Consider the following 24,574-nt stretch of genomic DNA (forward strand, 5'->3'; position numbering starts at 1 on the left):
CTCTCCGCCAATCGGAAGGCTGGGAGGGCGGCGGGCCAGGAGAGGGATTCTCCGTGCCGTGGGCGAGATGCAGATCGGGTGCCCTGGGCTTCCCGCTAGCTTCTTCGCCCGCGTGAGCCGACGTGCAGGTGCTGTGGCTTCTTAGCGCCTGGGGCTCAGGCCCCGCGCACTTCGCTCCTTCTCAGCCGCTCCTCTCGAGCTACGACTCGGCCGTCTGCCGTCTGCGTGAGCCTGAAAGGCGCAGCTGCACTTAAAGCGTCGGTAAGCTCCTCCTGCTTAGGGTATGGACTAGCCTTCTTGGGACCCAAAAGCGGAGGGAAGGAAGTTTACCTCCCTCGGTTTTTGCATGTTGGTGTTTCCCAAGGATTTGCATTCTCCGTTACCTACAAGTTGCTGATGGTTCACAACTCTCTTTGCCTGACCAGACAGCTCTCTTGCTCCAGGGCCAGCTGCCTAGAAGACATGTCCAATTGGTTTTCCACTTTTGAGGTACCTTTGAACTCAAGTTCATCCGCAGACCTGCTTCTTAACCTCCTGTAGTCCTTGTGTTGGTGAATGGCATCGTCCACGCAGTCTTGCCCACCAAAAAACTTCAGTACCATTCATTCTAGAGCCCCTTTCCATCTTGCCAGTCCAGTGGTTCACTGGGTTCTCCTCATTTTGGGGGGAAAGGGGGGAATGAGGATATTGTGGTAAAACATACATAGTATTTATCACCTTAATAATTTGTAAGTGTGAAGTTCCATGGCATTAAGTACTTCACAATATTGGGTAACCATCACCGCTGCTGTAGCCAATTTCATTATTTTGCATGTGGTTATCGTTTTCCCGCCATTTTTGAAGTTTGTCCTTTTCCCTGGTGACTCGGTTAGTAAAGAATCCGCCTTACAATGCAGGAGACCTGGGTTCCATTCCTAGGTGGGGAAGATCCCCTGGAGAGGGAAATGGCAACCTACTCCAGTATTCTTGCCTGGGAAATCCCATGAACAGAGGAGCCTGGCGGGCTACAGTCCATGGGGTCACAAGAGTCGGACAGAACTTAGTGACTAAGCCACCATCATCGTTTTTCCAACACCAGTTTTGAAAAGTTCCTCCTTTCTCTGTTGAATGGATTTGGCACCTTTGTTGAAAATCGACTGACCTATGTATGTGAGAATTCATTTTTGGACACTCTATTCTATTACATGTGGCTGTATCTCTGTCCTTATACTGGTACATATTCTTCTATTGTAACTTTGTAGTAAGTTCCTACAATTCCTTCCTTCCTGTAGGAAGTTATTAGGACTTCAACTTTATTTTATCCAGATTGTTTTGGTTATGACAAGCCCCTTGAAATTCCGTATGAATTTGAGGATCAGCTTTTACATTTCTAAGAAAAAGGCTGTTGTAATTTTGATAGAGATTGTGTTGAGTCTGTAGATCACTTTGGGTAATATTGCCATCTTAATTTTAAGTCTTACTGTCTGAATAAGAAACATCTTTTCATGTACTTAAGTCTTTATTAATTGCTTTCAGCAGCATTTTCTTTCAGGAGCACTTTTCAGGGTATTTAATTCATTCTGATAACATAAATGAAATTGCTTTCTTAATTTCCTTTTCACACTGCTGCTGGTGTGTAGAAACCCAACTGATTTTTCGTGTTGGTCTTGTACCCAGCAATGCTTCTGATTTTTTTTTTTTTTTGACCCCATAGGCTTTCTTGTGGATTCTTTAGGATTTTCTGTATATATGATTATGCTGCCTGTAAATATAGTTTTACCTCTTTACAATTTGGATGCCTTTTATTTCTTTTTTTATCTGATAGTTCTGCTTAGAACTTTCAGTACAGTGTTGAATATGAGGCATCCTTGACTTGTTCATGACTTGTTCTAAGACGCATAGGTAAATGATTGCATTTGATTTAGATCTGGGTTTTTTGTTTGTTTTTTTTTTACAAATACTTTTATCAGGTTGAGGAATTTTCCCTCTATAACTACTTTTTCTGAAAGGTCTTATCTTGTAAAGGCATTGTACTTTGTCAAATAACTTTTCAACATTAATTGAGATGATCATCAGTTTTTTCCTTAGTTCTATTAATGGAATATTTTAAATTGATTGATTTTATGTTGAACCACCCTTGCATTATTGGGATAAATCCCACTTGGTCATGGGGAATAATTCTGTTCATATGCTGTTGAATTTGATTTCCTTATATGTTGTTGAGGATTTTGGCATCTATATTCATAAGAGATATTGTATTTTAAGATGCATTTAGTCAGCTTTGGTATCAGAATAATGAGGCTTCATGAAATCAGAAAGCATTCCCTCTTCCTCAATGGCACCCCACTCCAGTCCTCTTGCCTGGAAAATCCCATGGACGGCCTGGTAGGCTGCAGTCCATGGGGTCGCAAACAGTTGGACAGGACTGAGTGACTTCACTTTCACTTTTCACTTTCATGCATTGGAGAAGGAAATGGCAGCCCACTCCAGTGTTCTTGCCTGGAGAATCCCCAGGACGGTGGAGCCTGGTGGGCTGCCGTCTATGGGGTCACACAGAGTCGGACACGACTAAAGTGACTTAGCAGCAGCAGCAGCAGCAGTTTTTTGTAAGAGTTTGAGAAGGATTGTAATTAATTCTTAGTTAAGCATTTGGTACAGTCCCTTATTGAAGCCATCTGGTGCAGGACTGTTCTTTTTTGGGAGGTTCTTGATCACTCAGTCAATCTCTTTACTTGTTGAGTATGTTGAGATTTTCTAATTTTTCGAGAATCCTTTAAATAATTTGTATGTTTTAGGGAATTTGCTGGTTATATTCTAGGTTGATTTTGTTGATCTTTTCAAGGAAACAACTTTGGTTTCACTGATTTTTTTGTCTTTTTCTTTTCTCTTGGTTTATTTCCATTCTATTTCCTTCCTTTTGCTAGCTTTGAGTTTAGTTTGTTATTCTTATTTCATAAGGCATAAAGTTAGGACATTGTTTTGAGATTCTTGTTTTTTAATGTAGCCATTTACAACTGTAAATTTCTCTGATTACTGCTTTCATTGCATCCTGTAAGTTTTGGATATTTTTATCATTACTCATTTTCAAGTATATTCTAATTTCCCTTTTAAGGACTTCTTTGACTCATTTGTTCCTTAAGAATGTGTTTAATACCCACATTTTTTGAATTTTCCAGTTTTCCCTGTTACTGATTTCCAACTTCATCCCATAGTAGTTGGAAGATACTTTAATGACCTATCTTTTAAAATCTTCTGAAATTTGTTTTGTGACCTAATATATGGCCTGTATTGGAGAATGTCCTATGTGAACTTGAAAAGAATGTGATGCTGTTGTGCAGTGGAATGTGCTGTATACCTGTTAGGTTCAGTTTGTGATGTTCAAGTCCTCTAATTCTAATTTATCTTCTGTCTGGTTGTTCATTATTGAATGTGGGCTATTAATTTTTCTAACTATGATTGTAGAAATGTTTATCCTTCCCTTTAATTCTGTTCATTTTTGCTTCAAATATTTTGAGAGTCTATTACTAGTTATGTGAAAGTGAAAGTTGTTCAGTCCCATCGAACTCTTTGTGACCCCATGGACTATATAGTCCATGGAATTCTCCAGGCCAGAATACTGGAGTGAGTAGCCTTTCCCTTCTCCAAGGGATCCTCCCAACCCAGGGATCAAACCCAGGTCTCCTGCATTGCAGGAGGATTCTTCCCTGATAGGTCAGTTGGTAAAGAATCTGCTTGGAATGCAGGAGACCCTGGTTTGATTCCTGGGTTGAGAAGATTCTCTGGAGAAGGGATAGGCTACCCAGTCCAGTATTCTTGGGCTTCTCTTGTGGCTCAGCTGGTAAAGAATCTGCCCCAAATGCGGGAGACCTGGGTTTGATTCCTGGGTTGGGAAGATCTCCTGCAGAAAAGAATGGTTACCCACTCCAGTATTCTGGCCTGGAGAATTCCATGGACTATAGTCCATGGGGTCGCAAAGAGTCGGAAAGTTGAATGACTTTCACTTTCACTAGTTATGTAAATATTTATAAGTTTTTATAATCTTGCTCTATTGAACCTTTTTTTAATATATAATGACTTTCTTTGTCTCTTGTAAGTTTTTTAAAGTCTATTTTGTATAATCTTAATATAACCACCTGAAGCTCCCTTTTGGTTAGTACTTGCATAAAAATGCATAGAATATCTTTTTTTTTAAACCTAGTAATGTCTTTGGATCTAAAGTGAGTATTTTCTAGATTGCATATTGCTGGAACATGTTTTTATTTTATCCCTTCTGCCCATCTCTTTTTTTTTTATCTCTGTCTTTTGATTAGAAAGTTTATGCCATTTACATTTAAAGACTGATAATGAGGAACTTATTTCTTCCATTTTGCTACTCATTTTCTATAGGCTTATAGCTTCTGTGTCTTTCATTTCTTCCATTACAGCCTTTTTTAATTTTTTTGTAGTGAAAACTTTTGACTTACCTCTTATTTCCTTCTGTGTATATTCTATAGACATTTCCTTTTTGGTTACCATGGGAATTACATTTAACAGCTCAAAACTGTAACAATTAAAATTGATACCAATTTCAGTAACAAGCAAAAACTGTCCTATACGGCTCTGTCTCTTCTTTGTTACTGGCTTTTACAGATTACATCTTTATACATTGTGTGTACAATAAATTAGACTAATATTTTTGTGCATTTTCATTAAAATCATTAAGTAAAATGGAGGTAAATGATACCTAATGATTCTGTAGTTGCCTGTATATTTTTCTTCACCAGAGATCTTTATTTCTTCATATGACTTTCTTTTCCTTTTTTTAAAATAAATTTATTTATTTTAATTGGAGATTAATTACTTTATAATATTGTTGAGCATCCTTTCATTTCAACCTGAAGGATCCTCTTCATCATTTCTTGAAAGGTGGGTTTAGTGGTAATGAATTCCCTTAGCTTTTTTTTTTTTAATCAGAAAATGTCTTGATTTCTCCCTCATTTTTGAAGGACAGTTTTGCTAGATGTAGAATTGTCCACCAAGATTTTTTTTCATTCAGTACTTTTATCAACCCACTGCCTTCTGGCTTCTAAGATTTAAGATGAGAAATTGTCTGATAATCTTACTGAAGATCCCTTGTATGTGATGAGTATTCTCTCTTGTTGCTTTCAAGATTCTCTCTTTTCTTTGGCTTTCTACAGTTAGATTATTATCTTTTCTTCCCTTTCTCTCTTCTCCTTTTGGGATACTTATAATGGTACATTGTTTCTCTTAATAGTGTCCTGCAGACCTCTTAGGCTCTATTTAGTGTTCACATTTCTTTTCTTTTCTCAGATGGAGTAGAAGAACATGGAATCCATCTCTACCTAGGCAACAATTATACTGGCAGACTGTCTGAAGTAACTGTTTCGGAACTCTGGAGTCTATTTGAATGCTTGCATGTTCCAGGGGAAAATCTGGTTGGTCAACTGAGGTTATTTTCAGTCAAGGTGAGCCTTTATTGTGAATAGGTAGGAAACTATTCGTTCCTACCCCTCAACCCTGTTTATATTGCAGATATGGCTTGCTGGAGTCAGAGTGGGAAGTAAGAACCTTGTTCTCCAAATGCTAGAGTTCTACATTTTATTTTAATTGAAGTATAGTTGATTTACTATATTGTGTTAGTTTCAGGTATACAGCAAAGTGATTCAGTTTTATATATATATTTTTTTATTGTTTTATTACAGGATATTGAACATAGTTCCCTATGCTATACAGTAGGACTTTGCTGTTTATTTATTTTATATATAGTAATCTGTATCTGTTAATGCCCAATTCCTAATTTATCCCTCCTGGACCCCTTTTCCCCTTTGATAAACATGTTTTCTATGTCTGTGAGTCTGCTTCTGTTTCATTGATTAAGTTCATTTGTGTCATATTTGAGAATTCACATAAAGTGATATCATATGGTATTTAGACAAAGACATTAAAACAGCTGTCTTAGAGTTGCTCATCGAGCTAAAAGAAAACATGGATGAAGTCTGGAAAATAATGTACAAAAAATGCAAATATCATTAAAGAAATAGAAACTATAAAAAGGAACTAAAATGAAATTCTGGAGTTGAAAAGTACAACAGAGATAAGGAAAAAAAATTCATTTAGAGGGGATCAAAATATACTTTGGCCACCTGATGTGAAGAGTCAACTCACTGGAAAAGACCTTGATGCTTGGAAAGATTGAAGGCAAAAGGAGCAAGGGGCAGCAGAGAGTGAGATGGTTACATAGCATCATCAGTTCAATGGACATGAGTTTGCACAAACTCCAGGAGATAGTGAAGGACAGGGAAGCCTGCTGTGCCACAATCCATGAGGTAGCAAAGAGTCATACATGACTTAGTGACTGAATAACAAAATCAGACTTGAGCAGGCAAAAGACAGAATCAACAAACTTGAAGGTATTTCCTTCCAACTCAGTTCCTTCCCACCCCCACCCCCACCCCCACCTTCTTTTGCTTTAGTTCAGATGTTTCTAATCTGCCTAAGGTCAGAAAGTGATATTCAAAGTGTTCTATTTACTCCCTGTTTTGCCTTTTCTACTCCTACCAGAATGAACTTGTTTAAAATCCAAATCTGTTATTGGCACTATCCTTAGAAACTTCAAGGGCACCCTGTGTTTATAGATTGAACTTCATTTTCCTTATTTTAGCGTTCACGGACTTTTCCATTCTGGTTCCAGCTTACCACATCAATCTATTGAGCTTGAGATATAAATTCCATTTTCCAGGAAATATAAGGTCTAAGGAAACAAACTCAGTGACTTCTTGAGGAAACAACTGTTTAGATCCAGAAGACAGGAAATTTATACTTCAACTGGACTGATTTCTTCAATAAGCCAGTGTCTTTCCATTTTTTTTCTAAAGTACTAGATTAAAAAATACTTAAGGGACATCACAACCAGACATAGTGTGTGGGCCTGGACTGGATGCTGATTTGGGAAAATTAGCTGTAAAAAATATATTTTGGTCAATGGAAACTTTGACTATAGTTAGGTATTAGCTGAGAGGAAAATTTACCTAAATGATATTACTGATTTGGAAAAGCCAGCTGTAAAAATACTTTTAGGTTGTTAGAAAATTTGAATGAGATCTAGGAATTAGATGAGAGGAAAATTTAGTAAAATGCTAAGGCAGATACTGTTAGTTGAATACAGCAGACTGTTTATGTGAGTTCATTTTGAAAAACAATATATGGACACAAAGAAGTGTTTTAAACTGTTAATATTTGTAGTGGGAATCTGATATTTTTATTTGAGGTTGTCCCTGTTTTGGATTTTTCTTCAGGACATACTCTAGTGACTCCGTAATAAAATTTTATTTAAAAGATTATGTTAAGATTTGTGTATGTATTGGGGAAATACATATGAATCAAGAAATACATGAAATGTATGGTCACCAAACTATTAAAAGTGGCTTTGTCAGAGTGTTGGGATTTCAGGAGATTTTGCTTTCTTTGTAATGTTATATCTGTTATTTAAATACTTTAAAATGGGTGTGTATTTCTGTTACATAACTGTGTAAGGAGAAGGAAGAAAGCTATTTTACTGTGGGAGTGCAGCCAAGTCTATTATAATAGACAAGTCACAAAGAGCACTGCAGCAGAGCACAGCTTTTTTTTTTTTGGCTGTGTCTGGTTGATCCACAGGAAAACTTTGCGGATGACTCATTTAGCCGGAAAAGAGTATACACGATTTGAATCAAGAAAATGAGGGAGAGGCTTTAGAATTATTTCATAAACTGTTAAGACTTAATTAGCACTTTTAATAATCATTATTTTTGTTTACAACTACATTGTAAATTCACTCAGGAGAAGGACTTTCAACTTCATTCTGTTGCTGTTGTTCTATCAGTTTTGTATGGCTTTTAAATAAAATCCCAGCCACATCTTTGAATAGCACTCTGAAACAGTCTATTTTGTTCTATTTTGTGTGTCTCAAATGTCTCAAGGTAGTTGTGTTGTAGCCAGTCGCCCTTGATTTCAAAGTTAGAAAGTTTTGGCTTCTAGACGGAATCCTGTTCCTTAGACTGGATTCCTTTGCAAAATGAGAAATATCATATCATTCTCAAGGTTTGTAGTAAAGCCAAGTGACATACCTATAAAGGAACCTACCTGTCGACAATCCCTGGCACTTTCTGCGCCCTCAATAAAGGCCAGGTGTGTTGGGTTAACATCATTAAGTGCGACTTTACAAACAGCTTTTAAACGTTAAAGATGAGGAAGGGATCCCTTGCTCTAGCACCAGTGACTTTGAGGTTGTACCCACCTTAGGCGCAACAGGTACTACCCAGCCTGCTACCCCCGCCAATCCTGCTCCCAGTCCCTGATGCAGCCACAGAGCCACTGTTGGCCACCGCGCGCACACTCCAGCCAGAGATGAGTCCAGCTCCCGACAAGCAGACTCCGCGCAGGCGCACAATACGGAGGCGGGCCAAAAGCCCAGGTGGGGTCCGCGGAAAGGAAGTACGTCCCCGCCGCCTGTCGTTGGGCCAGTGGGGCGACTCGGCTTTGCCAAGGGCCTATTAGGCAGGGCAGGAGGCGGGGCGGAGGGCGGAAGGAGCGCTCTCACGTGAGTAGGGGGCGGGGAGGGCGGGGGCTGGGCGGCTGGGGAGGCCCAGGCGGCGGAGCCTCCGGGACGGCGAACGGCGGGCGGCGGAGGAGGAGACGGCGGGTCGGGTAGGGCCGCGTTTCCCCTCCTCCTCCTCCCACCCACCAAGCCCAGGGGGGCAATCCTCGGACGGTCCCTGCGGGGAGCCAACCTCTGTTCTTATCCCGCGGGGCTGGGCAGGCGAGACTGCCTTCAGCTCCCTCGACGAGCCGGGTTCTGAGGGGAGCAGTGATTGGGGGGAGGGGGAGCAGCGGCCCTGGGGGCGGGGGGGGGAGGACGCATGCGCAAGCGGGAACGCTCGGACAGCCCCTGCCCAAACCGGTTCCCCCTGTCTGGGTGGGTGTATGCCTTCCCGGTGGTGCACTTGTGGCCGTCTCTCTCGCCCCCGCTGCAAAGCCGGTTTGTCTCTTGACTTTTTATGTTTGGGGAGAGGTCCTGTTGGAGAATTTGGCTGCTCCCTCCGCCTCAGTTTCTCCCCGTTGCTCGCTGGGCCTGTTCCTGTGACTTAGGCTGGCTTCGGCCTCAAGCTAGCTTCCTGGGCTGCGCCTGATTTGAAAGGCTTGCTTTATTCTAGTGTCGGTCTACCATCTCGTGTTGGCCTTTCCATCTCATTTTCCCACCTGCTATCGAAGTGTCCCCAGTAGCCCCGTCTTCCCAAATTCTTTTAAGTGTCTGCCCTTAGTACCTCATTGCTGTATCGTGATTCCGAGCAGCCTAAAGGGCTTTAGGTGTTGAGCTCGAGGATCACGCCAGACTTCCAGGAGTTCGCTGTCCATTGCCTGGTGGTACTTTAGTGTCCCTTCTCTTCTAACATTCGGATTATCTGCAACTGCCTTTACAGTCATCTCCATATTTACGATTCCTTTATCTTGAAAGCAAAAGCCCTAGCAGACCATGCTGTTGGTACGCTATAAGTGCCCCCACTAAATCGTCTTCCGACTTGAATTGGAGATCTTTTGAGGTTTTTTTGTTTGTTGTCAGTGGCGGGGGCGGGGAACAGGGTTTCACAATTCACTTAATGTTTTCATTCAAATAAACACCTGTGTTCACATACGTGGGACTGGAGTAGTAAGTCGCGAGTGTGTGTCTGTATCCCAGCTGCTTTGTTTAGGAGGGAAAAAAAAGGAAAGTGAATTGAACTGAGTTTGTCACATTAAAACTGAGGTTTAGAAAGTTGAAAAACTTAGGTTCCAAAGGAGTGCACGTTTTCGTTTTTAAACGAAGGACCTGTTGGCCTTAATTCTAGCGTGTATAAGGTGCTATTTTAATGTATATTTAAGGTTTTATTTGGGTTTACTTATTAAAACCTGAAAACTAGTAAGGGACAGAGTTGTTTAAAATCTTCCTTTGTAGACCTCAGTTTCTGTTAATAAAATTTGAGTCCACGATTGATTTGTATTTATTAGTAATGGGTTCAATACGTATTATCAATTCAACTTTGTCATTAAAGTTGAACTATTGCTATGTTATGGGACACAGTTCCTTTTCGTTTCAGGTTTATAACTTAGTTTACAGTTAACCAGCTCAGCTCATCGGTATTAAGGTATATATTTGGGTAATTATTAACTGCATACAGTTTGGCTTTTTTTTGCATAATTTTCTTGTTTTTACTTTTAAAAAATGTTAAGTATAGTTGATTTTGGCATAGTGCTCTATTAGCTTGCAAGTGTTTAACCTGGATAAAATTGTAGTTTAGTAGGACTGTAAAAGTGAAGACACTTGTTTCCTATCTCTTCTACTGCATATTGAAAGAAGTGTATTATGCATGTTATCTACATAAGGGAACATGGTTTTTCATAAACATATCTCAACCATACAGCCTTGGTTTCATTAAAGAAGTCGTTTTCTATTATTGAGTACGTTTCTAGCTAAACTTTACAGCCCAGATTCTTTTATTTAGAGAAGTCATTATCTTTTATTGAGCACATTTTCAGTTGAAGTGTTTCCAGCTGACATGAAGCCTACTTTGAAGGTCTCACCATTTCACAGTGATTATTTTAACATGTGCCCTTTGAGTACCGGCTTCAGAAAATAATTAGTTTCAGTCAGTTCTACTGTGGTGTGTCTTTATAGTTGCTGATGTGCTGAGTTTCTGACATAGGCTGCACAAGTGTTATCTTTGTGGTTGTCACTATAATCAGATACTACACTTTTCAAACATGTGAAATAAGTGAACGTCAAACTTAATCTTTCTTAGAGCTAGAACTCAAACATTAAAGAAGTGCTAATTTAACCAGTGTTCATAAAGCAAAGTTCGGCATGCATTTGGGTGCTTTGTATGTAACTGCCTTGTTTTATTGATTTTCCATAGTTAGATTCTAAAGAAAGAAAATCCAAGGCTAAGGACTTGGCTATCCATGGGTATACCTGATAAAACATAAAAATTCAACAGCTGTTTCTTTTTCCATAAGGTAGTTACCTGGTCTCCCCTCCCAGGCTCTCCAGTTTTTTGTTGATCCTAAGATCCCTGTTCTTCAGAAAACTTGTAATCCAGAACAATACTGGATAGACACTTAAACTTACATTATAACCACTCTTGTTGACCCCTAACTGCCTTGTTTCTCTTCATGTGTAAAGACTGACCAAATACGGCAGTTTGCAGGTCATGAACAGTGTAGTTTATAGAGTTTAGCTTGGAAGTTTCCTCTTGCCAGAACAACTGTATTACTCTGAGGTAATCACCAGAACTTTTTGAAGGTTTTATTTTTCTATCAAGTAGAGTTCTATAAGGCCTAACTTTTCCCCCAAATCCCATTTTCTGTAGATCATAAAATAGTATAAATAAAGCCCTAAACTTCTTTAAGTTCATGCTTCACATTAAATGGTATATATTACCTTGGCTCTAAAACATTTGAAGTATATTTTCTCAATTATGTAGCCTGGTGCTGAATTTGGAGGTTTAGGCTTCTTTGGAGTTAATGCATGGTTGTTACCTATCTCCAGTTAGTTGCATCAGCTTTTATGTAATAAGTCCCAACTCCTTGTCATCTGTTAATCTTTGTGGCAATAATTTTTTCTGCCTAATAAAATATGACATCTCTTAAGGTACATTAGCTAGTTACTTTCTGTGATAACTAATAAAATGTTATTAACCCTTAAAGCTTAACAATAATTTGACTTTTTAAAATTTCTTTTCCTCATTTTCCCTTATTTATATACCCTTTGGTAGTTATCAAGAATCTTTGGTTATCATCTTATTTTCCAGCTTCTAAGGGTGGTCCTTGTGTTAGAAAAAGGAATTGATGTACAGAATATTTCTTTGGGAATGTATTTTAAATGTTGTCATGGGTATTAAGAGATAGTATTTAAGGCTAAATTGGATTAAATGTTGGGTGTTTGTATAACACTACTGCTGCTGCTAAGTCACTTCAGTAGTGTCCGACTCTGTGTGACCCCATAGACGGCAGCCCACCAGGCTTCCCCGTCCCTGGGATTCTCCAGGCAAGAACACTGGAGTGGGTTGCCATTTCCTTTTCCAATGCATGAAAGTAAAAAGTGAACTATGAATTAATCATTTTAATATTTTTACTATAGATTAATAAACTTTCTTATGCCCTTGAAATACGCTGATGAACGGATTCCAGCAAGGTGGGAATAGAGACATGTCATGTAAATCTCTTTTGCTGTGATACATGATTTCCTCTGGTATACCTGCAAAAGAGAAATGGTTACATCTTTATCGTAGTTACCTGTTGAATTCTCTGTGAATTGATGAAAAATCTGATTTGTAACCTCAAAAGCTAATTCTTAGATAAAAAAACTGTTCCCTGACAGAAACATCTATTTGTTATTTTTATATTTTTGCTTTTTGGTTGTGAGTAAAGATCTTTTTAGACAGGTTTAAAAGCATCTGTGAGGAGGAGAGAGGAAGGTTCAAGAGGGAGGGGGACATATGTACTCTACGGCTGATTCATGTTGATGTTTGGCAGAAACCAACAAAATTCTGTAAAGCAATTATCCTTCAATTAAAAAATAAAGGTAAAAAAACAGAACTTGTTAACTATCCCCTAGCAAAGAAATAATATATGTTAAAACAGAAATCTCTGACACTAAATTGAGTATGTGTGAATTCTTTTATCTTACATGGTGCCTATTCCAGTGCTGTGAGTGAAAGTGCTCAGTAAATGTTTTTTGGTTGTCCACTCCACCATTCATCCCAGGGATGGTGGAGCCTGGTGGGCTGCCGTCTATGGGGTCGCACAGAGTCGGATACGACTGAAGCGACTTAGCAGCAGCAACCACCCCCGCCCCCTCATTCAACACTCTTAACAAATGTCCCACCATCCTTGTATAAATATGGACCAGGGCACTCATACGTCAAAAGATTCAGAAAACTTCTGTGTCTTCTGTTAAACATTCATGGTTTGTCTTCACACATTCCCCTGAAAATCAGAGATCATGAAAAAGAGAAACCATTTTACTGCATTAATCTCAGGCTTTGGTCATCTAGCAAATGACTTGTTGGCTTGGCATTAAGTTCACCTGGTTTAAACATTTCAGATCCAAATACAGACACGTTGGTATTCTAAATGGAATAGATTGATCTTTTTCACTATGTGTGAGAAGGAACTATATTGAGTAATTTCCTAAAAACAGGAAAAGTCTTTAGAAAATCCTGTATTGCTTAAAAATATTAGCTTTTGTATTTATAGAACTGGTGTAAATTATATTATGCGTGGGAAATCCATTCCAGAAAAAGTTAATACAGTTCAGTTCAGTCGCTCAGTAAGGTCTGACTTTGCGACTCCATGGACTGCAGCATGCCAGGCTTCCCTGTCCATCACCAACTCCCGGAGGTTGTTCAGACTCATGTCCCATCCAGTCGGTTATGCCGTCCAACCATCTCATCCTCTGTCATCACCTTCTCCTGCCTTCAATCTTTCCCAGAATCGGGTCTTTTCCAATGAGTCAGTTCTTTGCATCTGTTGGCGAGAATACTGGAGTTTCAGCTTCAGCATCCGTCTTTCTAATGAATATTCAGGACTGATTTCCTTTAGGATTGGTTAGATCTCCTTGCAGTCTAAGGGTCTCTCAAGAGTCTTCTTCAACACCACAATTCAAAAGCATCTATTCTTTGGCTCTCAGCTTTCTTTATAGTCCACCTCTCACATCCTTACATGACTACTGGAAAAACCATAGCTTTGACTAGACAGACTTTTGTCAGCAATGTAATGTCTTTGCTTTTTAATATGCTGTCTAGGTTGGTCATAGCTTTTCTTCCAAGACGATTGTCTTTTAATTTCATGGCTGTATTCACCATCTGCAGTGATTTTGGAGCCCAAAAATATAGTCTGTCACTGTTTCTGTTGTTTCCGCATCTATTTGCCATGAAGTGATGGGACCAGATGCTGTGACCTCAGTTTTTTGAATGTTGAATTTTAAGGCAACTTTTTCACTCTCCTCTTTCACTTTCATCAAGAGTCTCTTCGGTTCCTCTTTGCTTCCTGCTACAAGGGTAGTGTCACCTGTTTATCTGAGGTTATTGATATTTCTTCCCAGCATCTTGATTCCAGCTTGAGCTTCATCCAGCCCGCCATTTTGCATGATGTACTCTGCATGTAAGTTAAAATAACAGGGTGACAATATACAGCCTTGACGTACTCCTTCCCTTATTTGGAACCAGTCTGTTGTTCCATGTTCGGTTCTAACTGTTGCTTCTTGAACTGCATACAGATTTCTCAGGAGGCAGGTCTGGTATTCCTGTCTCTTTAAGAATTTTCCACTGTTGTAATCCACATAGTCAGAGGCTTTGGCATAATCAATAAAGCAGAAGTAGATGTTTTTCTGACATTCTCTTGCTTTTTCTATGATCCAAGGGGTGTTGGCAATTTGATCTCTGGTTCCTCTGCCTTTTCTAAATCCAGCTTGAACGTTGGGAAGTTCACGCTTCATGTACTGTTGAAGCCTGGCTTGGAGAATTTTGAGCATTACTTTACTAGCATATGAGATGAGTGCAATTGTGCGGTAGTTTAAGCATTCTTTGGCATTGCATTTCTTTGGAATTGGAATGAAAACTGACCTTTTCCAGTCCTGTGGCCACTGCTGAGTTTTCCAAATTTGCTGGCATGTTGAGTGCAGCACTTTCACAGCATCATCTTTCAGGATTTGAAAGAGCTCAACTGGAATTCCATCACCTCCACTAGCTTTGTTCATAGTGATGCTTTCCAAGGCCCACTTGACTTCACATTCCAGGATGTCTGGCTCTAGATGAGTGATCACACCATCATGATTATCTGGGTCATGAAGATCTTTTTTGTATAGTTTTTCTGTGTATTCTTGCCACCTCTTCTTAATATCTTCTGCTTCTGTTAGGTCCATACCATTTCTGTTCTTTATTGGGCCCATCTTTGCATGAAATGTTCCCTTGGTATCCCTAGTTTTCTTGAAGAGGTATCTAGTCTTTCCCATTCTATTGTTTTCCTCTACTTCTTTGCATTGATTGCTGAAGAAGGCTTTCTTATCTCTCTTTGCTATTCTTTGAAACTCTGCATTCAAATGGGTATATCTTTCCTTTTCTCCTTTGCCTTTAGCTTCTCTTCTTTTCTCTGCTATTTGTAAGGCCTCAGACAACCATTTTGCCATTTTGCGTTTCTTTTTTTTTGAGGATGGTCTTGATCACTGCCTCCTGAACAACCTCATGAACCTCCATCCATAGTTCTTCAGGCACTCTGTCTATCAGATCTAATCCCTTGAATCTATTTGTCACTTCCACTGTATAATCATAAGGGATTTGATTTAGGTCACACCTGAATGGTCTAGTGGTTTTCCCTGCTTTCTTCAATTTAAGTCTGAATTTGGCAATAAGGAGTTCATGATCTGAGCCACAGTCAGCTCCCGGTCTTGTTTTTTGACTGTATCGAGCTTCTCCATCTTTGGCTACAAAGAATATAATCAGTCTGATTTTGGTGTTGACTGTCTGGTGATGTCCATGTGTAGAGTCTTCTCGTGTTGTTGGAAGAGGATGTTTGCTATGACCAGTGCATTACAAACCAGTTCATGTAATTTCACTACTTATATGGATTACTTCGAGTAGTCAGATTCATAAAGACAGAAAGTAGGGTGTTGGTTGCCTGGGGAAATAGGAATTGGAATTTAATAGGTACAGAGTCTCAGTTGGGGAAGATGGAAAAGTTCTAGAGATAGGTTGTGGTGATAGTTGCACTAAACGTAAATATACTGAAAGCCATGAAACTGTACACTTAAAAATGGCTAAAGTGGTGAAACTTATGTATAAAGATTGAATTATTTTTTTCTTCCACAATACTTTATTTTTTTATTTTTTATTTTTTTTTAGTTTTTTATTTTTTAAATTTTAAAATCTTTAATTCTTACATGCGTTCCCAAACATGAACCCCCCTCCCACCTCCTTCCCCATAACATCTCTGTGGATCATCCCCATGCACCAGCCCCAAGCATGCTGTATCCTGCATCAGACATAGACTGGCGATTCAATTCTTACATGATAGTATACATGTTTCAATGCCATTCTCCCAAATCATCCCACCCTCTCCCTCTCCCTCTGAGTCCAAAAGTCCGTTATACACATCTGTGTTAAAGATTGAATTTTTTAAATCTTTTTTTAATTAAGAAAGCTTTTGACTGAGTTATATGTCTTTAAGGTATCTTTAATGGTTCATCTGAAATCAAGCTGAAAGAGTCACTTCATAGTTTAAAGAAGTTAATTGTGACAGACATTATGGGTTAAAATTTGCCTAACAGTGACTTTTTTGTAAGCTGGTTTTTCTTGCCTATACGTGCTGTAGGCCCAAGATGGTTAAGTTTCATTTTCTTTCTGGTTTTTAAAGCTAAGCTAAAATTATTTGGAAGGCTTAAAGTAATAGGTTCTCTAAGCTCACTAAAATAATTCAAAGACTCAGTCACCAGATTCAAAAGTCAGATTTAAATAAAGACACCTCAATTGTTTAGCAATTAGTAGTGGTGGAAAAGAATTTATTTTTCTAAAGACGGGATGATTTCTCATGGAGTTTTGTTAGATTCATGCCACTCTTCCCAGGGATATGTTGCGAGAAGTTCGTATGATGTGCAGGGAAACAAACCTCAAATCCAGGAAAAAAGCTGAGATTAATATCATATGATTTTAAAATACAACATCTTTGTAGTTGTTTAATTTTATTGAGCTACAGACCCACAGGAATTGGCCTGCTAAGCATCTTTGGGACTTGACTTGTCCCAAAGCAGCATCTTTGCTGCTTTCTGACTTGTCCTTTACTGAACAGAGAGTAATCTTATCAGATCTGTGTTTTAGAAGAGTACAACTGGGAACAACATAGAATATGGATTGGAATGGGTAGAGAATGGTACTAGAACAACAAGGAGGAGAGATGCATTCCTGAAAAGGACAGGCACCTTGATCCCTGGGATCAAGTTGTCTCTCTGAACTTAAGCATTATTGAGCCATTCTAAGCCTCAGTTTGTCATATGAAGTTCATACCTATCTGGCAAGGGTAGTATAAAGATTAGTAACAATGCATGTAAAGCTTCTAAGTACTATGTGGGGCATATAATTGATACTCAGGAACTGGTAAGTAGTGTTCTTTCTTTAAATTTAGCAAGATTATTTAAGTATCATCCATGTGTGCGTACATGCTAAGTCGCTTCAGTTGTGTCCGACTCTTTGCAACCTGTGGTCTGTAGCCTTCTAGGCTGCTCTGTCCATGGGATTCTCCAGGCAAGAATACTGGAGTGGGTTGCCATGCCCTCCTCTAGGGAATCTTCCCGATCCAAAGATTGAACCTGTGGCTTCTGCACTGCAGGCTAATTCTTTTAACACTGAGCCACTGGGGAAGCCCAAGTATTATCTTTAAGACTCCCTAAAGCTGTACTCATTTTTTTCACTGGTGGAGCAACAGAAATGATGGGGATTGGGAGGGAAGTGATGAGAGAATGTTTGGGTTGAGAGGGAATCCAAGATTTGGCTCAGTGGTGTTTAACTGCTTTTCACAGTAGGAAACTTAAAGAAGAGTTAGTCAGGCACAGTCAAGGTAGTTGTGGTGGTTTTTTTGTTTGTTTGTTTCTATCCCAGTCATTCATATCTGCACCCCCAGACATGCTTGTAGTGTAGCATTTTTGTCATTTGTCTATCTCACGGTCCATAAACCCTGCCACTTAAACCCTGAACAAGTATTAGCCATCCAGTCACATTTATTGAATACTGCCATAAACAAGCATATGGAGATAATATGAGTAAACCCTTAGAGATTCCTATCCAAAAGTAGTTAGTTCAAAGGGACTATGTGTGCTCATTGTATTCACGGTGTTTACTGTGGTGGTTTATACTAAATAATTGTTTCTGAAATGAATGATCAATATAGTGTAGGAGAAAAGAGGTATAACATTTTACTGTGTGATAAATGTAATTCTGTGATAGAATTAAAAAGCAAGCAAACAAAAAGCCTTAGGAGCCCTAGAGGGAAATAAGGATTATTTTAGGAGGGAAAAGGAGGTTAAATATTTGATTGTATCACTGTGTTGCTTCTGGGGGAGTAGGACTAATTGGAGAAATGAAGACACATTCCGGGCTTAAGAAATGGCATGAGCAAAGGTTTGAAAGCATAAAAACGCATGGCATAATTGGAGTTGCCTGGTATGGTTTGATAGAGGGAGATCAGACTAGAATGAGAGATTGGCTCCAGATTTTTAAGAATTAATGATAGAACTTGGATTTTTCTGTTTTCAGTCAGGAGCAATCCAAGGAAGGGGTCGGATATGTGATCAAATCTGAATTTTAGAGATTAGCTATGAGGCCTTGATAATGACTAGAGAGAGTCTAGAAAGAGAGACTTACGTTGTAGCAAAGTTGAAAGAATAAAATACAAGAGAGTGACATGAAAGATGGCAAAGAAAGAACAGATTTGGGATATGTTTTGGAACTAAAATCTATTAGAATTCCAAGGGAGAATGAGAAAAGGAGTCAGGGATGGAGGGGGGGTGCATTTCCATCTTGAATCAGTGGTTATTAACCACTGATAAGGAAGCTATGAGGAAGAATATGCTTGTGTGAAGATGGGCTCTGCTTTGGATATATAGAGTCGATTTTGAGATGGGCATGGGATACGTGTAGCAGATCCCACCTATGTATTCTCATAACACCATATGCATACCTCTTAGTATGCAGGCACTATACTGTAATTACTTGTTTGCTTGTCCATGTTCTCTACTATAAGCCTGTCCAAGGTAAAGAGTACCTTTCCTCGCCATAACACTATACCTAGTGCCTGGCTCATAACAGATACTCAGTACTGAATAGGTAAAAAAAAAAAAAAAAAGAAAAGAAAAAAACCATAGAACAAAACACATGAAATTAGGGAGAAAAACAGGGCTACAGTATCATCAGCATACAAAAAAAGTTACAACACAGCAAGTACTGAGATAGCTAGGGGCATGTATGGAAGGAGAAGGAGGACAGGATGAATTTTGAGTGGGCGGGGATTTTCCTGGTTCTTCAGTGATGAAGACTCCACACCTTCAATCAGTGCACGGGTAGTGGGTTTGATCCCTGGTCAGGGAACTAGATCTGTACAGCCAAATATTTCTTTAAAAAAGTAAGGAGTGGGCAGAGAAAAAGGAACTTGAAAGACAAATGATAAAAGGTGCTGGAGGTGGAAAATGGAAGCAAAGAGAGTTTCACAATAAGGAAATGATAAGCATTTTCATTTATTTCAGCCAGTGCAAATAAGATGAGAACTGAAAAGAATTGTTCATTGTTGATTTTTATTTGTTTATATATGTATGTGTGTCTATACACACACATATATGTATTTTTTCCTTTTTGAATGGATGCTCAGAGTGTTAAAACACCCAATGTCACATAGACAAGGTTTGAATTCAGTTTTTAAAAGAGGTTTAGTAAGGATTGGTGAGTTACAGTAGCCAGATTTTGAGAGGGACTGATCGGTGAGAGTGGGGAGTCCTACTGAAGTGGAGCAGCAGTTAATGCTCCTTCAGGAAGAATGTCCGGAAAACCAAGGAAATAAAGATGAACTGGAGTGCTTGGACTAGTGGCCAGAAACAAGCACATTTTACTTGTCTCAAGTATGTCAAGTTCAATTATAAGTATCACTCGCATCTCTTTTATCAGGTTTGGTAGGTCACTTATTGGGAGGTGATTTTTGCTCTACTAATTGCACATTAGCAAATCCGTACCACTGCAAGTTCACTGTTTATGTTACTACTCTGAATAATGTTAGAAAAATACAAATATCTGATGATATTCTGTCCAAAAGTTCAAGTTTTTAAAAAGTAAGCACTGCTTTTGAAGAACTGTCAGAAGAGTTCTTATCATGGCTAGTTCTTTACCTTTTCACTCTCCTTTTAGCAGGTTTATAGTTTTAAGGGGAGACTGAGAATGAAAATGAATCTTTGTTCATTCAACAAGATTGAGGTACATTTTATACCAAAGTCTTGGCAGAAGTGCATTGTTGAGCATAGAGTTGTCACTGTGGTACAGAGGGGACTATAACATAACTGAACCTTTGGTTTTGATGTATGAGGTTGCATAATTAAGTAAAATTACTTATCATTTTAAGTTACTTGACTTATTAAAGGAGCTAGAATGAAGCATCCCTGCACTAGTACTCACCAACCTGGCCCTGTTGGTAACTGGACATGTTGTAAGGGTCTAGGCTCATCACTTACATAAAGGGAGACAAACTGAGTGCCTCCCAGATACAGAGTTGTTAAGATGATAAAATGAGATGAAGGTGTACATTTTAGTAATCTGTAAAGTGTTTATACAGAGATACAAAGTATTCTTTTATGTTTACTTAAGTATAAAAAAGTTAGATGCTGACCTGGTGGCTAAGACTGTTAAGAATATGCCTGCAACGCAGGAGAGCCCATTCGATTTCTGGGTTGGGAAGATCCCTTGGAGAAGGGAATGGCAACCCACTCCAGTATTCTTGCCTGTTGGGCTACAGTCGGTGAAGCTGCAAAGAGTCGGACACTACTGAGCGACTAACACTTTCACTTTCAAATTAGACTGGAACTAGAAGTGTTACATATATTTTGTGCTAATATTGTTTCCTAAATTACGAAAATCTGTTGATATTTGTCAGTTCTTTTAAAATTGGGAGTTGCTTTCACTCTCCAGTTAATGAAAGAGTGAAATGGAAAAGAACTGGCCATAATCAAGGCTCTTGACCATCCTTCAATAGCAATTGGCTCTTGGTTAGACATATATCTAATTCTTAGTGTGTCCTGGTTTCTGCTGTACAGCATGAATCAGCTGGAAGTATGCGTATATCCACTCCTTCTTCAGCCTCTCTCCCACTCCTGTCCCCTCCCCCCATCCCAGCCCTTCTTGGTTGTCACAAAGCGCAAGTTAAGCTCCCATGTTACATGGTAGGGTATATATGTCAGTGCTACAGAGAGTAATTTTTATAATGACTCTGTGAGGTAGGTAGTACACCATTTTCATTTACGGAACCTGAGGCTTGGTGTGACCAAGCTTACACTATTATTCAGTGGTAGAACCAGCATACTAACTTGTGTTTTTTTCTAACTCTTACCTGTTTGCTTTACCATCATACATAATGACTTCTATTCTTGCTGTCAGTTATAAAAGCTGCTCTTGCTTTTTTCATTGGGTGACTCTTGTTATCTTACATCTTTTATTTGCCATTTATCCTATTTCTTTAGTACACATTTGAGCACTTTCTATGGCCAGTTATTCTTTCACTTGTTAGGGCTACAGCAGCTAATGAAACAGGCAGAAATCCCTGCCCTTATGCTTACATGATATTTAAAAACAAATTATGATTACAAGGTAAATGTGTCAAACAGTGATAGGTGGTATGGAGAAAAATAGAAAGGAGGACGGTAGTGTAGGGTGTTTGGGGGGAGGAAGTTTGTACTTTAGTGTCCATGAAAATTAGAGTAGGGGGCTTCTTGTGGTAGCTGGTGTAAGTAGGGATGAAGAGCAACAAAATTGGTTCTTATGGTCTCGAGACAGAGATTGCGACTACTCTAGAGTTTTTCCAGGAGTATATGAAGTTCTCGGGCACCTCTTTGTTGTAGAGACCAGGGGAGGGCGGGGTGGTCTTATCTAGAATCCCTGGAGCTTGTGGACTGCCTTCATTTCTGCCCATTGAGGCTGGAGAAGGGGAGCCTTATTACATAACCCCTCCTGGACTGCTTAGTGTTTTGATAAATCTCATTCCTACTGAGTGATTCAGTTACTTTCAGGGGCCAAAACAAACAGTAAAGTATCTTATAAAGTGTACTTTCCTGTCACCTCCTCAAAGAAAATAGGTTGAACTTGGAGCCTGCCAAATCTTCTCAGTGTAAATACCAAAGTATATTATTTTTGCGTCTAGAATATTGTAGAATGTTGTTAATGTCTCTGAGATTATTGCTTTAGAAAACTTTTCCAGGCCCTCTGCTATCTTCTGAGAAGGCAGTGGCACCCCACTCCAGTACTCTTGCCTGGAAAATCCCATGGCTGGAGGAGCCTGGTAGGCTGCAGTCCATGGGGTCGCTAACAACTGAGCGACTTCACTTTCACTTGCATGCATTGGAGAAGGAAATGGCAACCCACTCCAGTGTTCTTGCCTGGAGAATCCCAGGGACGGTGGAGCCTGGTGGGCTGCCGTCTATGGGGTTGCAGAGTTGGACACGACTGAAGTGACTTAGCAGCAGCAGCAGCTGCTATCTTACTATTCGTAACATTTTTTAAAACATGGGGAAAAGACTAATTAAGCATGAAAACCTTACCTAAAGGACAAGTTCTAAAAAAGATAGAGACTCCTTTATCTGATACTGAGTGTTGTGGAACAAGGCCCAGATATGTCACATGGGAAAGCATTGCCATCTAAATGAAAGTTTTTTACTTTGCTTCTAACCAGTTAAATTACAGCCATTACCTTGAACAAATTATACCATCTCTCTAAGCCTCAGGTTCCTAATCTGTGAAACAGATATGTGAGTATTAAGTTTGATGTTGAGGGAACACAACATCAGATTTTAACACAATATAAATAGGTACTGTTAAAATGTCAAACTGCTGTGGGAACAGAAATGAGGCGGGCAGTGCTTTTGACTCTGGGGAGAGACTGGGCAGGCTTCTTGGAAAAGGAGGGTTATTGGGTCACAAATGATTATTTGGAGTTGACTGAGTACTGAAGCAAGGGAAGCACTTTAGGAAGAAGATCCTATGAGAGCAGACACCTCAAGGGATTAAAATACATATCCTCAGCAAAGACATTTCCTCCTCTACTATATTTCTTAACTCTTCAACATGGTTCCATAGTTTTCTTTACCCTAAATCAGTACCTATTAACTTGTTCAATATCCCTCTGTTCTCTACCAAATTATAAGTTGCTTTGGGGCAAGAATCTAATTTTTCTTGTTTAGCATATTTTGTTTTTTATAAACTAGAAACTTGGGAAATAGTCATTGCATGAATGAAGCAGGACTGCATTTTTAAAAGTTTTCAGAAGTACCTTTGAAGCATCTCTATGCTACACTATGCATTTAGATACAGTCCTATGAAATGTAGAGCCTTTAAACAAGGAAATCAGCTTAAATAGAAAGCAGCAAGGAGTCCAGGGTTTGAGCTTTAGTTATACCCGATTAAATGACCCTACAACTCTTGGGGTTGCCATTTCCTTATCTGTTTAACAGTACTGCTAACTGTGTAAATATTCTTTCTGAATACTGTAGTACAGTATTCAGAGATTGTGTAGTTTTTGCTGCCAGGTGCTTAGCCAGATGTTAGCTTTTGAGGGAAAATTAGTGCTTGGCATATGGTGTATTGCTCAATAAATATATGTTCAATAAAAATCTAAAATGTAGATCTGGACCTCTTCTTTAATAAACAGATTCTCAGAATTTTTACCTCTGAGGTATATAAGATGAGCATACTGTGAGAGCAACATTTTTAATAAGCGAGTTTTGTTTATTGGTTAAAGCTGAGTATACTGTTGTATTATTCATTCCGTGGTTGTTTTGGCAACCAAATGGGAACTGCCACAAAATATGCAGAACCAGATTTTTAAATGATAGATGAGTTTGAATTTTATTCCATGAGTCAGTAATTGAATGGATTTTCATAAATGACACATTTTTTTCTGCTGCTTTGCTGGAAATTTTTGGCCTGAAACTTCTTTATTGATAATGTTCATTTTGAGTTGGGTTCTAAGAAACTGTGGGATGGGATTATTGAGTTTTTAATAGACCTCTGATTTCGTGCTACATACAATATTTCCCTGCTCTAAAATTTATGCTTGCCCTGAATTTATTTTTCTTTGGGGTTAATATGAAATTTTGTTTCTTAGAACAGGTTGTTAGTATGAGCGTCAGCAATGTGAGGGAAACCTTACTGTCCTGCATGCATGTTTGTTGTCCTAAGTGCTTTCAATTTCATTTGTGCAGCTTTACAAAGAAGAGGATAGACAGTAAGTTTAGTACATTTTATGTTCTCTAAAAAGAATAGTTACCAGAATGCTGAGGAAATTAGTGTAGGTAGGCAGAGTTATTCTCAAGGAAATGTTTTTATTTGTTTATTTTTTTGAAATCTGAACTACCTTTGCCCTGAATTTCATTGAATTCCCTTATATATGGAATAAAAAAGCCTAACCTGTAAGTAGCGAAAGTCTTTGGAAAATATTTTGAAAGTTTGTTTTGTTTTTTATTATGTAATTTGTAAAACTTAGAACATAATTGAATATCTGGCAGACATTCTATATGAGTATCTTTATGGTTTTTGTTTTTCAGGCATTTTTAAAATATTTAATCATTCATGAGTTGAGCTTCATTCTTGAGTCATGGATGACAAGGCTTCTGTTGGAAAAATCAGTGTCTCCTCAGACTCTGTGTCTACTCTTAATAGTGAAGATTTTGTCTTGGTTTCCAGGCAAGGAGATGAGACACCATCTACAAATAATGGAAGTGATGACGAGAAAACAGGACTCAAGGTAAAACTCCATAACCTAAGTTCCTTTTGCTTAGCCTTGCTAAGTC

General features: G+C 38.9%; 1 protein-coding gene across 6 annotated transcripts in view; it reads left to right on the forward strand.

Annotated features, from left to right (window-relative positions):
• RABGAP1 (RAB GTPase activating protein 1) overlaps positions 17–24,574 on the forward strand; it is a 161,463-nt gene continuing 136,905 nt past the window's right edge. For 2 of the 6 annotated variants that reach the window (XM_018055735.1, XM_018055739.1), the window contains exons 1-3: positions 17–261; positions 5,290–5,444; positions 24,329–24,528. In XM_018055735.1, the coding sequence (XP_017911224.1) occupies positions 24,379–24,528 (150 nt within the window). In that variant the 5' untranslated portion in view covers positions 17–261; positions 5,290–5,444; positions 24,329–24,378. Of the gene's footprint in view, positions 262–5,289; positions 5,445–8,537; positions 8,558–8,579; positions 8,665–8,976; positions 8,996–24,328; positions 24,529–24,574 lie in introns of those variants that run through there. The other 4 variants (XM_018055737.1, XM_018055736.1, XM_018055738.1 and 1 more) reach the window with 4 other exon arrangements.

Source organism: Capra hircus, chromosome 11 (assembly GCF_001704415.2).
Source record: "Capra hircus breed San Clemente chromosome 11, ASM170441v1, whole genome shotgun sequence".
Classification (NCBI taxonomy): domain Eukaryota; kingdom Metazoa; phylum Chordata; class Mammalia; order Artiodactyla; family Bovidae; genus Capra; species Capra hircus.